The sequence below is a fragment of the Anguilla anguilla genome, chromosome 12 (assembly GCF_013347855.1).
Source record: "Anguilla anguilla isolate fAngAng1 chromosome 12, fAngAng1.pri, whole genome shotgun sequence".
Taxonomy (NCBI): domain Eukaryota; kingdom Metazoa; phylum Chordata; class Actinopteri; order Anguilliformes; family Anguillidae; genus Anguilla; species Anguilla anguilla.
In genome coordinates, this window is record NC_049212.1 from 15559430 (window position 1) to 15574577 (window position 15148).

General features: G+C 47.0%; 2 protein-coding genes across 2 annotated transcripts in view; both read right to left on the minus strand.

The window, feature by feature from the left end:
• Nucleotides 1-13139, minus strand: part of snx19b (sorting nexin 19b) — a 28829-nt gene extending 15690 nt beyond the window's left edge. The window contains exons 1-9 of the mRNA XM_035384841.1: nucleotides 12986-13139; nucleotides 10880-12510; nucleotides 10306-10444; nucleotides 10096-10196; nucleotides 9460-9579; nucleotides 9113-9237; nucleotides 8534-8627; nucleotides 7980-8157; nucleotides 5209-5338 (exon numbers count right to left, since the gene is read on the minus strand). Coding sequence (XP_035240732.1) covers nucleotides 5209-5338; nucleotides 7980-8157; nucleotides 8534-8627; nucleotides 9113-9237; nucleotides 9460-9579; nucleotides 10096-10196; nucleotides 10306-10444; nucleotides 10880-12490 — 2498 coding nt within the window. The 5' untranslated portion in view covers nucleotides 12491-12510; nucleotides 12986-13139. The remainder of the gene's footprint in view (nucleotides 1-5208; nucleotides 5339-7979; nucleotides 8158-8533; nucleotides 8628-9112; nucleotides 9238-9459; nucleotides 9580-10095; nucleotides 10197-10305; nucleotides 10445-10879; nucleotides 12511-12985) is intronic.
• A 68-nt stretch (nucleotides 13140-13207) lies between these two features.
• Nucleotides 13208-14820, minus strand: LOC118209516 (histone H2A-like). Its single transcript, XM_035384850.1, has one exon. It carries the CDS (start codon nucleotides 14724-14726, stop codon nucleotides 14307-14309), a length of 420 nt encoding a protein of 139 aa, XP_035240741.1. The 5' UTR covers nucleotides 14727-14820; the 3' UTR covers nucleotides 13208-14306.
• Nucleotides 14821-15148: the final 328 nt, after the last annotated feature.

Here is a 15148-nt window from a genome sequence, read left to right on the forward strand (position 1 = left end):
GCAAATTTAAGAAACAAGAAGCACAAATAGAATTTCTGGTAACACATTCCCAGGAACAAACACAAGGTCATTTTTCAGCAAACTTGTCGATGTCTCAGATGGCGAGACCTTCCCACCTTCCACTGCGGTCATTGCAAAATCACCACGAGCCTGCAGGAGGCGCTGTACACACAGATCACCACTCACTCCTCTAAATCTGCCGGTCAGGTGGTCTAAATTCAGAAGCAGGTCACGTGACGCGCGCACAGGGGAAGAGAGCTTCATAACGCAGCCTGGTGTGTCAGTTCATACCAAGAGGCGTGTCAACTGCGACTCCACCTGTGCAGTGCAGTGCAGTGCCGTTTTAAGCAACCACACACACTTGGAGTGAGTGCAAATCTTTTTTGTCCAGTAATGGAGACAAAAAATAAAGGCACTTTGGGGAACATAACTGTAAGGCTGTGGGCGGGACTACAGGCAGGGAATGGGTGGGGCCATATCCACCTCCCACCAATCCCACCTGATGGCCACTCATTCCAAAGATGCCTCGGGGCGAGTGGCAAGACGTCAAGAGACAGGAGTGTCCATGTACTCTAAGGATAGGAAAATATCCCAGATGCAGTCCAGACAACCCCGTCCGTGCGCCAGAGTATTTTGCAAGATTATTTTGTCTAAACGAATGGAACAGGCTTTGAATTGCCTGAACAGGGTCAGTCGGAGCCAAGTTCAGTCGGGCATGCCCAACTCATTCTGATTATTCAGGTCACGGACTATTCATTTCTATAGCACTGCAAGCTTGGAAACCAATAAAGCTGCTTTTAAAAAAAAAAAAAAAAACTTAATCAAAGCTTAGCAGACAAAGCACGGCGCATGTAGCCGGCCCATGGCAACCACATCCTTTAAGTGTGCTTTTGTGACACGTCTCGCGTTTACGCATCATGCAAATCAAACGTGAGGAAACTGAGTTCAGTGTCTGGACAAGGCGTGAGTGCCTCTGGCTGTTTGCAGGAGTTCTAAACGGCCGCCTGGTCTAGTGGATGATGAATATTCATCCCCCCCCCCCCCCCCCATCCATTGTCCACCCCTTAGAGTGAATCCTACCCTTAGAGCAAGCCCCACCCTTTAGAGCGAAGCCAAAGTCTATGGCCACATTTAGGAGAGGCAGGCTCCTCGATCCGACGCAAGACGGTCTCCCGCATGACCGTTCTCTCAACAAAAGTGGTGCTGCGTCCCACACGCTCCTCGGCTAGATCGAGATTCCGTGGCCTACTTCTCCGATCGTTTTCCTACGTCCTTCCGTCACAATCAAACGCCTGTCTTCACCGCAGCAGGATCACGTCGGAACACTGCAGCGGTACACACTGAACGACCTTCAGGAGTCAAGCACACCTGAAGCAACCGACTTTGCCTTCAGTCCATACTCGTGTTCCTCAGCTTCCTCTCCACATCAGCTCAGAGAGCATTCAGTCCTTCTAAACAACACTCCACAGCACAGCTGCTCTTATAAACTCTGAGGTTAACTCACCCTCATTAGATTTTATGCTTGAGACGAAAAACAAGAGCCGGGAACACCGAGCATGTAGACGAAACAGAGATAAAACAAGGAGGGGGTACACCCCTCCCCCGGACCCTCGGACAGCAGCTTATCTGCAAACACCGCCTGGTGTAACCCAAGATGCAGGCCAGCTGTGAAGGCCCCTTCTGTAAGGCCAGTCTGGGGGCTTCACCAAGACACGCAGCGTTCTGCCGTAACAGACTTTCAACTTTGTCCAGGCTAAAAACGCGTAAAAAGCGCAGGGCTCCACCCAAGAACAACTCACAAGAACAACGACCGCAAAAGAACCAGACCTCGCACCCATCCACAATAACACAACCATAAACACAGAAGAACGGAAACGACACCTTCGGCTGGAACAAACGGCTCTGGAACATGACCATTACGACCCAGAACACGTCAACACACGAACAAGACCATTTTTCAAGTGTTATTTTCCATTTCTGCTAGCTTACCACTTTAAGGAACATTTCTCCCCCATCAACCTCAGTAACCTTTTCCATAAATATGTTATGCAAAATCTTAATGTCCCTTGTTAGGTTTACCAAGAATGGACTTCTGGAGCATTACAAAAAGTTAAACTAACAAGACCAGGTCAAAACCTAGTATATGGCTGGACCGGCCAACCAATGGTGTAACTTCACAACTCGGCTGACCAATGGTGTAACTTCATCACTCAGTCACTCAGTCACAGACATTCGCGTTTGTAGGGCTGGCCCCGCTGTTGCTGTCCAGCCAAAAACTCAGATTGCAAGAGGTCAAACAAAGATATGTGCTGCCTGCTTAACCCAACCATCGACATCCATATCAGTACAAAGTGGAGTGTGATACATCCTCGCTGAAAACCTTGTCATGATTTCCACTAAATAAAAAGTCTAGCCTAGGATCCTGCATTGACAGTGTGGTTTCTAATAAACAAACAATGGCAGCATTTACAGCATGGCCTGTATGAAATGAATGTCGGCTTCGGGATGACGGTTATGGTGCGATCCCACATGCTTAAGCAGATGGGCCTGGGGGGACAGAGTATTTTCCATCTCCATTCCATGGAAACGCCGCTTTAAAGGAAATACATTTTTTTTTTTTTTTTTTTTTAAATCGCACACATTCTCAGACTCATCAGGGCGCCGGGCTGACTTTTGCAAATACATTACGGTGTCACAAACAATTATTTCTCCTTCACAAAAAAATGTTATAAGTAGGTCAACAACCTAAAGTGCACCCATAAACGGTACTTCAGAGAACAGCGGCTTTCTCGGTGCACTGGACGATGCGTAGTCTTCAGTATTCTTAAGAGTCGTGTATTTTCAGGTGCTTCCGGGTCCTTCCCAGAGCGCATTACTATGCCACTCGTGGTTTTCTGGGTCACATGTCTGAGCACCAGGGGTCTCCAGCCCCAGTCCTGGAGGGCTGCAGTCTCTGCTGCTTTTTTCCAATTTCCTTTCAATCAGCAGGCAATTTCCGTGGAAACAAGGCATGCAGACTCTTTAGCCAATCAATGACTCAAATTAAACGCTTATGTGCAGGAACACATCAAAAACCAGCAGGCACAGCAGCATTCTAGGATTTGAGCTTGAGATCCCGGCTGTACACAGCATGTACACACAGACGCAAAAACATACACACACACGCAATTGTGTGTCAATCTGCTTAATGGTACTGAATTGAAAAATAAAATGGTTAATCCCCATTCTATGATGATAATGCCATTTCCATTTGGCCATCCTCGAAAGCTTGATTAAGTATACCAATGCGTGCTATACAGTACAGCTGTTCTCTCAATTAAGGAATGAGATCAAAGCATTGGCTCGATTCTTAGAATTACATTAAAGCAGAAACAAAAAAAAACAAATGAAGAGAAGACAATGCTCTGAGTCTGACAGAGGAGGGTTGTGCCTGCATCTGGTCTGCGGTCATCTGCGAAGCAGACAAACTGCACAGATGGAAAAACATCCCAGGTTACACCCGCCATTCAATCTTAAAAAAAAAAAAAAAAAATCTAATAAATATTAAAAATCACAGCAAATGATTAAAAATACTTCACAAATTGCTGTTATCCCTCAACACAATAAAGAATAATGTGAGAATGTGGCTCATAAAGTTTGAGAGATGACGGCACAAAGTGAAATCTGCTGTATTGGCCGGGGGCACTGACCACCAACAGACATCCCGTTTTTTTTTTTTTTATCTGCAGGTTTCCACCTCACACGGATGCTCCATTACTCCACTGCCTGAAGCAGAAGCGGGGCTCATGAGCAGACCCCCAGTCAAATAAACTACAGGGACACCGAGCCATGCACCACAACTGTGCAATGCTCCCACGGCCAGATACACCTCTCCCTCCCGTAATACTGCTACTGACCACACCACACCCAGTCCACAGGAACACTACAGACCTGCTACTGACCACACCATGCCCAGTCCACAGCAGCACTACAGACCTGCTACTGACCACACCACACCTAGTCCACAGCAGCAACAAGAATATATACTCTGATGCTTTCAAAACAATCAAATTTCTTTCATTTGGGGCTCTAAATACAAAAAAAAAAAGGTAAAAACTTTTTTTTTTTTTACAGTTATGATGCCCCCCACCCCATCCCCAAAAGCTCAGATTAACTGCCAATTGTTTGCCTGTTCAATATACAAAGATATTTGTGCTCTACAGTTCGAAAGCTCAGCTGGGAGCCACACAGCTGAACGTGTGAAGAACGTGAGCTTTCACCACAATCAGCCCTCTAATCAAAAGGGCTTAGCCAAGCATGCAAACAAATATTAGCCTTGGCTCCGCACACCGACAGGCCACGGCATGCCGTTCCTCACTCTCATACTGAAAATCCTCTTCCAAATCCTGTATTCAGCTGTAAATAAAGCCTTTTATCAATACGAATTAAGTATTTAATCAAACTGTTCCTCAGAAGTGCAGCGCTGTACACAGCTGCTGTCGGTACTTTTCAGCAACGTACTCAGCTTGAACTTTTTCCAGCAAACGTTCAGCTGTACACGTGGATAAAATGAGGAAGAATAATTGTAAGATCCAGATAAAGCGGACTGCTAGGCCATTAACAGAGTAATGTAATGAGTGTCGCTCCTCCCTCTAATGAGCTGTTCCATCCTTTCTGCAATTAAAGCACAACAGTACCCATCAGTATTTCTTGCTGCCAGTGTTTGGGTGAAACTTATGTCCTGGGGGTCCTCTTATTTACAGCATTTCAGGACAGCTGGGTGCAGTGCTGTATTATGATCTGGTAAAAGGGGAGGAGTTTGATGTTGGTTCTGTCACTGGCCATGGTTCCGTTTCTGCTGCCTACGACTGACACCCAGCACCCTGCACTGACACCTTTCAGTACTTGGAGGAGCTTAAAATGAAAAGAAAAGAAACAAAGTCTTGCAGGTGTGTTAAAATACCCAAGAGAGGCCGTATGGACCATTGAGAGCACGGTTCAGCAGCAAAATTTCAGGGTTTGTGTGCACTCAGGAGTGCACAATATGTACATCCATGATATTAGCATGCAGGCGTGTGTATCTGCGGGTACCCATCGATGAGCACGAGCGTGCAGGTACTATATGAGTGAGTGAGTGAGTGTGAGTGCGTGTGCGTGTTTACCCGTCACCGAGCATGAGTGTGCAGGTACTGTATGAGTGAGTGAGTGTGAGTGCGTGTGCGTGTTTACCTGTCGATGAGAGTTCCAAACAGCAGTCTGATGCTCTTTTGGATGTTGTCAGTGCAGACCCAGCTCCAATGATCCTTCATCATCAAACACAGGATATTCAGAGCCATGTCTGCCAGAGCCGTCTCCGCTACTGCAACACACACAACACACATCAGTACCGCTTTAACCACACAGACACACCTGTACCACTTTAACCACACATACTCAATGGCACGCACACACACACCTGTACCATTTTAACCACTCACGCACACGCAAATAACGCTGCTTAGATTAGCAGTAGAGGGGGCTGCTGTGCCCATTTCAGTGTAGGGAGGAGCCCCATGGTTTGGCACAGTTTCTGGCCTGTGTGCCTGAGGCCAGCAGCACTGCAAGGTGGGCCTGTCTAGGCTATAAGGTTAGCAGCACCTCAACGTCACATTTGGGGAGAAAGCATGTGCTTGCCTGATACATTTAGAAAGCAGTAGACACAGAATATTCCATTAGAACCAAAAGGCCAGTTTGTAGAGTGTTCATATTATTGAGAGCAAAGTCCAGGAATTGTTCTCGAAGCATGATCCAACACTGCCCCCTAGTGCGCATCCAACTAAGGTGCAGTTTTTCCATATGACCGGCAGTGTACTGAGAACAACTTTGTAGACGTGTAGTTCAGAACATCTGCAAAGGATTACTACAATACTACACTTCCTGGAAACTCCTATGACAAAATACAAAGGCAAGGCCACCAAAATGACTCAAGACTTGACAAAAGCATGTTTAGGAGACACCGGTCTGAAATCTCAGCATTGAGGGCGTCATTCTGCAGGAGAGGAGCTTTCACCAGCAGGAGGGTGAGGTTCTCTCTCCCCCTACATCAGCCTTCACCTGAAACACATTTCTCCTCATACCGGGAGATAAAGCAGATGGACCAGAGACAGGCAATTTGGATTGAATTAATAATCAGGTCTTATTAGCCAGAGACACTTTCCATACGACTTCAATGAAATGACCTCCACTGGAACAGAGTTGGTTAGAGCTAAACTGGCCACAATTAACTGAGCATATCAGACATGCCAGTGCCCTTTGAACAGCCAAATATCTTTTGTAGAATTTGTAGAATTGCTACACAGACAACTGAGCCAAATAAAAAGCTTTTGACCAGTACTTCAATGCCATGAGTTATGTAGGGTCACAGCCCAAACAAAACGAACTCTGCCATGAACCGCTGCGCTTGCCTCAGCGTGCGGGTTAATCGCTCAGTGACCAGGGTGAGGGGGCGGGGTCAGGGTGACTAAGCCGGAAGGGGGGCGGGGCAGGGTTACGCTGATTAAGTAAGTGGAGGGGGGCGGTGCGAGGGGGGGGGGGGGGGGGGGGTTTGATACAGCAGCGCGACGGGAAGACCGCCGGCCCCTCTCTCTCCTGGGACCCGACAGCGACGACGAGCTTCCTCACGGCGCAAATATCCACCAGGACACGCGCCAAGGGCTGACGTCAGAAATTCCGTGCGGGCGAAAGATTCCGCTGATGTGATCACCCCAGGTCTCCCCCCCCCTCTCCGTCTCTCTTCCATACGGGGGGCTTATTTCGGGTCCTGAGTAATTATCAGCGATTTCGCAAGGCGCGCGCTGAGCCACGGCTTCCCGTATCGGAGGGCACTCAGCAGCGCTGTGGGAGGCCGGGGCGAAGGGGCCACGCCCATCCCATCTCACAGACTTCGGGCCCGGAGTCATCGGCCGTCTCGTTTCACCGCTCATTAGTTTGGGATTTCAGGGGAAAAACATCAGAGGACGAGCGGCTGAAGCAGGGGCCAGGCGGCGTCGGTTTTAATCGGCGGTTTCCAAAAGAGACCGTGGTGTGGAGCGCCCCTATCAGACGGAGGGTAATAATGATAAAAAATGCACCATGCCCGAGCCTATCCTGCCCCACCCCATCTGAGACCTCACAGAACTCTGCACCAACCAAGACCTGACTGAACTCTCCACCAACCAAGACCTGACTGAACTCTCGACCAACCAAGACCTTACTGAACTCTCGACCAACCAAGACCTGACTGAACTCTCGACCAACCAAGACCTGACTGAACTCTGCACCAACCAAGACCTGACTGAACTCTGCACCAACCAAGACCTGACTGAACTCTGCACCAACCAAGACCTGACTGAACTCTCGACCAACCAAGACCTTACTGAACTCTGCACCTACCAAGACCTGACTGAACTAGCCAGCACTGTAAGAAAGGAGTGGAAGAACACCTAGAGACAGAAACATAGTTTTATTAAAGCCTTTCCCAGCTCTTACCAACCTGGGGCAAATTTTACCATAACGAATAAAACGTATATTTGTAAAGAAACACCTGACAGCACGCAGTTACAATTTCGTAATTTCATCATCTAATCATGCAATACACTGGCTGAACTTCAGCAACTGCTTGCCCACAGATGCACTTTGAGACTGACGCTGAAGCACTTGCACTGTTGACTTGTGTTAATAAATCCCTTTAACTATGATATTGTGCATGGCATTCAAGTTTATTAAAGAAGTGTTATGTAAGGGCACTTAAATACATGCATCCAATGCGCATCACAGCATGGACTGAAACATTCCGTTTCAATTGTGTTGCAGACAATTTCAGAATCTATCCTACCATATAGACTAGCCCTACAGTATACTCTAGTCTTTAGGTCACTAGGTAAAAATGTTTGCCAAAAAATATATATTATTAATTAAAATTATTAATGTCATCAACAAAAGCAGTAAGGTATCATTTCCATGGAAATATTTAGCTTGCTCACCTGCTCCATGCTTCTGTGTTGCTGGCAGACTCTCAGAACCAGCACAAGCTGCTGTACCTCCTTTCACCTCCAGGGGGCCCTCCTCCCCGCCAACCTCCCGCACTGGCGTCTTGCACAGCAGCCTCTCCTGCTCCTTAATGAAGGCCTCAAGCCCAGACAGAGAGAGGCCGCTGAACACCTGTACGAGACACACAGCGCGCAGAGAACACGCACTTAGAGAGAAACGTGCAACAAGCCACAAGACACTGCTGAAAATCAAATTTAGTTCATTGGAGAATAACGTATAATTTGCCTACATTAATTTCAGTTTGTTATGCCAGGCACACCCGAGGTGCACTTTTCAAGCGTGCATTTAGTACACCAGTTGTGACTAAACAGATGCTCACAAAAAGCACAAACACACTTCAGCTCCACAATGGTTACGGTTAACTTCCATAACTCTGAAGAAAATGTTGCAAAAAAAATGACAATTACGTGACATTTCAAACCGTTGCAGCAAATATCACTCTCTATCCAATATGCTGGCAAATAAATGAGATGTGTGTTAAACTTACTGTGCTCGCCTCATTAAAGCAGTAAAGCACTTTGGGCTGAATGTCAGACAAGCTGAGAACTGGAGTGATTTTACTGGAGAATCTCAGTTTGGACCTGGAGAAAACAGAGGTTCATTAACATTCTTTTTTAAGACCTTTACTCCAAGACCTCAAATATACACTTATACCCAGCTATAACATCACCTGGTTCATATTTACACAGACAATCTGTATGAGCTTGATTTCAGGAATCTGAAGCAAAATCGGCCACTCCCAGAAAAGCTTTTCATTATTGGACTACCATCTTCCAATGATCTTACGACAGTATGTAAACAAACTGACATTTCTAGCTAAACTTGGATATTTTTAAGTATAAAAAGAAACGGGCCATCTCCCTGTAAAGAAACACTTCTGAGAGATGGGAACAGCACAGAGAAGCAGTGATTAAACTGAATCTAGTTCAGCAAGACTACGAGTGACGTGTGTATTCAGTGCTCCCTCGCAGCATGGCAGTCCCTGGGTATCGGATCGGCACAGGTACCGGACCGGGCGCAGGGTACCGGAGCGGGCGCAGGTACCGGAGCGGGCGCAGGTACCCACTTTGACTTCTTGGTCTCGGATGGCGAACGTCCCTCGCCGTCGCCGTCCACTTCCTCGGTGGGGCTCTGCGGCTCCGAGCGAGGAAAGGCTGTTTTTAGGGTGTCCACGATGGCGTTCACCACGATCTGTCGAGCGTCAGTTCACACGGTCAGGCAACGGTACGCCGGAGCCAGAGACTCGGTACAAACACCATCAACCACGCACAGCAACATAACAATGACATCACGCGTGGGCACTGTGCAGCTATACTTATAAACAGCAATGTACAATTACAGCGGTATGGCACACAAGTATCTGCTATGTGATGGACCCTGTAGTAACGGACAACAGCAGTGTGTTGGGATCACCTTGTCTATCCGTGATACAATGAAAGGCTTCTTCACAAAAGCAATTCTTGCGTCCGTGTTGAGGGCCAGGAACTCTTGCATCTCTTCACTGTTAGCGGTTTCAGGAATGGCACAAAGTTGCTAAAATCAAAGAGGACAGATGTTTGACGAGGTTTATTTCTCATTAGAAGCTGAACGGTCATAAATATCCCACGGACAAACGTGGTTTTGACAGGATTCTGACATATGCTTGAATGACATATGAGCTAAAAGTAATTTACGATGATCCCAGAATAGGCTACCAGGTTGTGTTCACAAGAGTGCAGTGAAAATGGTGGGATTTTCAGGACAGTCATGTCCAAATAAAATACCAACATACAAAAAGTCCATCCTGCATTTGCAGTTCATATCTTTACAAAGGAGCTGTAAGAAATGCACACACCTCAAAATTATTCAGTTAAGCTCTACATAGCTTTATTAGCCTAGCCTACCTGCCCCAGATTATTAAACTGAGACAGCCACCTGCACACAAATACCACGCAGGACTGCTCTTCCCCAGGAATAGTGTTATAGTGAAGTGTCAACATCTAATAAAGAGAACATGGCCAGATCTCAATGTGTTCAACTATGTAACTCGATAAAAGTGCAGGTCAATACCTTGAGAAATGTTTCAAGCAAGGCTTTTCTAGCTTCAACTTTGTCACTGTCCATGTTTCCAAATGGAAGGTCAGGAAAGATCTTCTTTGGCCCTTTCACATCTAAAATGTAGTTTACGGGGGTGGTTAAAGGGAGAGGAAGACAGGATAGTGTAATTTATTAAATAATTACAGACTGTTGCGGGGAGGGGGGGGGGGGGTGGTATCTTACTTTTGAGAATTTTGCGCAGGTCTGGTTTCTCCTCCAGTCGGGTCTGCAGATTGAGGAACTCGCTGTAGCGACGGTTTACCATGTGATAGGCCACTGGCTGGAGAGAGCCGGGATTCTCACTGTCCACCGCAGTTTCATACTGGACACATGTACACACATATACATATACATGTACCTATGACATTAGCACCCTACATAAAACATGAGATACTAGCATTGGCAGCAGACATACCTTCATACCTACATACCAAGGTGCAGAGCAGTGACAAAATGGGGCACTGAACACATGCAAAGTGTTCTGGTGTTCCTGGTTACTCAGCATCTAAATAAGCAGCTGATTAGGTAACTGACCTCACCTCGTTTATGGGTTTAACTGGTTGCTGATTTTAAGGTGAAAACAAAAACCAGTACACCACGCAACCAACACTGACCACGTTTGGAGCAGCAGGACTGTCAACCAACTATAGGCATACCTTGTAGGGGTGCAAGAGTATATTAATCGTGTAGAGGGTATAGGGGTAGGAGCGGGTGTACCTTAATCGTGTAGAGGGTGTAGGGGTGGGAGCGGGTGTACCTTAATTGTGTAGAGGGTGTAGGGGTGGGAGCCAGTGCCACGGTGCTCTTTGGCAGTGATGGTGCCAGTGATGCGAAGGTTCTGTATGATGACTGGCCCCTCAGGGCTGCTGAGTGGCTCAAAGCTGAAGGGGGAGAGAGGCACGCCCCCTGCACTGGGGGAGGACGTCAGCAGGGGAGCGGTCACAGAGAGCTCATTAGGGTTACCCCTGCCTGTCCACTCGCCCCGCTCTCCCTCCACCTCCTTGCCCAAATCAGGGCCTGTCAATCCCTCCGATACCAGCACCTGAGGACAGGGGGCCTCTCCTAAAGCCACGTAACCCTGCTCATCCTCCAGGTCCCCCACGCTGCTGATGTCTGTGGGCGTGGCACAATCCCTCAGCCGGTCTGACAGCACCTCTTCTTGCCCAATCAGAACCAGTGACTCCATAGAGCTCCTCTTAAAATCTGAGGAAGGAGACTCCAAGTCAGAGTCTGTCTCTTGGTAAAAAGGGTTGAATTTGGTGGGCCTCAGAAAGTCGGCAGGAATTTCAGCACACTTTCCCAAAGGGAACTGGCTGGACCCAACCTCCTGCCTGGGCTCCACCTCCTCCTCCTCCTCCACCTCCTCTTCCTCCATGTTCTGCTGACCAAACTGCTCTGCAGCATCGACTACATCGTACACAGAGAGCTCGGGTGTGGGCGAGGGCGTGGGAACAGATCCAACCCTCCCATTCGGTGCAGTGGCTGGGGGCATCGGAGTGACGGGGTCAGAGACAGGCAGGGGCTTGTCCCATCCTGTGGGCGCCTCCGCCATTTCCGTGTCCGGCCTGCCAGACTTGGAGAAGATGTTGACAATCAGCAGGTTGAGCCAGTCGGGATCAGAGATCTTGCTGAGGAGGGGCAGGAGCACGTTACAGGTGATGAGCTCTCCCACTACAAACCGGCCTGTTCGTGTCTCCAGGTGAGGGGGCGGAACCAGCACATGTAAGAGAAGGTCAACGACAGCCCGGGCGTACTTCACGTCCGCAGCAGGGCTCTGGAGAGCTGGGTGAGGCGCGGTTACTGTGCGGTACACATTCCACACACCAGACTCTGAAGGGCGGCAGTCTTCTGCACCTGGCTGCCCCACCATCTCTTGCACCTGCAAGAAAATCTGCAGGTGGCCACCAAACAGGTCCAGTACCCTCTGTGTCAGGGCCTTCCTTTCCACATTCCTAGCCCTCCTATTCAGCTCCATCGCCATGGCTAGCATGGCATCGTGTGCTTCTACCACGAACTCAGGCTCTGTAGACACGGTGCGGTACCAAGAGGAGACAAAGTCGCGGGTAATCTTGCGCACAGTGCGCCGGAGCTCCTGTTCCAGTTGCAGCTCGCTTTCAGGGGAGTTGCGCACCCGCTCCAGCGTGACAAAGCGCTCGAGGTGAATGACACTATTGGAGTCCAGAACGGCTTGAGAACCCAGCCAGCCTCCCAGCACCACCAGCAGGCTAGTGAACACGCACAGCAGCCACACATTCACCAGCAAATGAAAAAGAACCATCCATGCCAGAACAGCGCCAACGCCTAGCAGACTCCTCTGGCCCAGAGAAAAAGCCCAAGCACTTGGACCTGTAATCTCAGGGCGAGACATTGCTCTCTTCAGACATGTACCTGTGAATGCGAGAACTGTTAGTCAAACGAAATGGCATGCAATTTACCCTGCTTTATTTATTTAGGCGGCTAATTAACAAGTACGTTCATTTAGATCGTTTTAGGTTCGGTGCATGATTTCGTTCTTTGTAACTTCATCCTTATCGAATAGAAGTATTAACCGATTTCCTTAAACACGTACCGTGGTAGAATACATTGTATTGCCGTCTAATTTAGACAACTAAAAGACATTTCTGAGTTACAAATGTTAGCTAACCATATCGGGCTTACTTAAACATGTTTGGCGTTTATAAATTCAGAATATTAAGTTTGGAATCAATTTCATAATGAATCGTATTCGATGAATTTCATCTGGCTAGCCAGATAACATTAGGTTTGCTTGCAGTGTGAGGTTGAACCTAATCTGGCTCCAAATCCTAACTACCACACAGGCCTATCGGTAAACCAATGTAGGATACGTGGCTAGTGAGTTTACCTCAATTTTTGAGAAGCGTTCACCTTAAATTGCCCCTGTCCGATTATGATCAAGGTAATTTTGTCACGAATGAGCAAATGTATCTACCCATCTCTCTTTCCTCCATCACGAGTGAAAAGCTAGCCAAAATAAACCTCCAACAAGCACTTCCTGTCACCTTTACAGCGCCAAAATTCAAAATAAAAGCATTTGTTTCAAGTTTTATTGCTGAATCAGAGAAAAGCTCGCCTGACAATTTTCCAATTGCATAGATCCAACCAGTAGCCAGTCATTTTAAATTACCAAATCATTTGGGGCAGTATACACGTTATAAATTTTAAAACTCTGTGGGCCAGTATACACGCTATATATGGTTACATCCTGTGGGTCAGTATACATGTTACTGTCCTGAAAGTGAGTTGGATTATATTACTCTACTACATTAGTTTCACATCATTCATTGGAACTACTCCGGTCAGAAACCCTACCTCACACCAGCACTGCTGTGTGTGCCTGTGGCAAACATGTGCTGTAACAAGATGGATGCCCTCCTGCCATAAAGTGGCCACCACCTTTTGGTCCACACATGCCCTGAACAAATCCCAGTTCATTCCACACAGTCCAGGAAACCAAATTCCATTTTTGACTGGCCACAGCCTCCATGTCTCTTTAGAGGAGAAGCTGCAACTAGAGCTCCCATTCCCATCTCAGGTATCTGTAAAGTACGTACATTTTCAATCATGTTGTGCCTATACAAGAATGAGCTTTACATCACATGGACTATCCCATGATTAAAAGCAATTAAAACTAAAGGAAGACCTTAAGCAATATAGCCATGTGAACATTCAGTTGACATTTGCATAAATTGTCCATGTTCCTAAAAATATTAAGCCATGAGGTTAGTTATGGGCCAAAGCTAGTAGGCCTAGTGCAGCTCAAGCAACTTTTGTAATCACAGGCCCTATAGCAAAAATATTCCCTGGTACTTGCTTACATTTTGAAATTTGCAGCAGTCATAAACACACAAATTGAGAAGGACTACAAAACTTGCCAGTTCATATTAAAAAGACTTGTAATCTTATTGGCCTTAGCCTCAGACCCAATTACATAACTCAGAAAAACTTTATTCAGCAACTTCTTCCATCAGTTCAAAGCATGACCACTACATCAGTCCAGGTTTAGTTTTGCCAATTTTTAGCTGCTAGCTTCTAAACTGCTAAAGACCTAGAAGGCTTACAAGAACCTGCCAAGGCAACTGAAGGATCACCAAAGTTGGAACTGCTTTTTAAAAGGAGCCATGTGTGGCCCTTAAAAGGGCCTTTGGGTTTAGAGAAGTGATAATTTAATATTCCTGGGAATCCACAGACTTCGCCTTCCCAGCCCCTACAGCACCCTGGCTGGTCTTCTTGGGGAGAAGTACGGCCTGTATGTTCGGCAAGACACCACCCTGAGCGATGACCACGCCACCGAAGAGTTTGTTAAGCTCTTCGTCGTTGCGAACGGCAAGTTGCAAATGACGGGGCATTATACGGGCCTTTTTGTTGTCGCGGGCTGCGTTTCCGGCCAATTCTAACACTTCAGCGACAAGATATTCCAGTACAGAGGCCAAATACACCGGAGCTCCAGCGCCAATTCGCTCTGCATAGTTCCCCTTTCGCAAAAGCCGATAAATACGACCAACAGGAAACTGCAGGCCAGCTCGCGAACTACGTGTCTTGGTCTTTGTACGCGCTTTTCCTCCTGTTTTTCCTCTTCCAGACATATTAGAAAACTGTCACAAACGCCTTCGCAAAAACCGTTCTGCTCCAATTGTTGTTATCACAAGATGAACGTTCAACTGATGCTCTGAACTGAGGTGTAGGCGGCTATTTATTGTCGTCCTCAACTAGCACACTGGACGGAAATTAATCCCACCCGTTATTTCAATTGGACTAATTGAATAAATAAAATAGCTCCACTAGACGAGAGTCTGAATCGTGGATCTAGATTAGAAATGTGTGGATCTAGTGCAGAAATTAATTTAGGTCAGTCATGAATCTTGGTGATCGGATTTTAGATGAGCAAAATATCTTAAATGTAGCTAACATTTACGTTTGACGATTTCTATTTTACCTTACCTGGAGAATTTTTTTGTAATGCTGTTTTTTTCTTCCAATCTAAATTATAGCCTAATTCCTGGTGTAT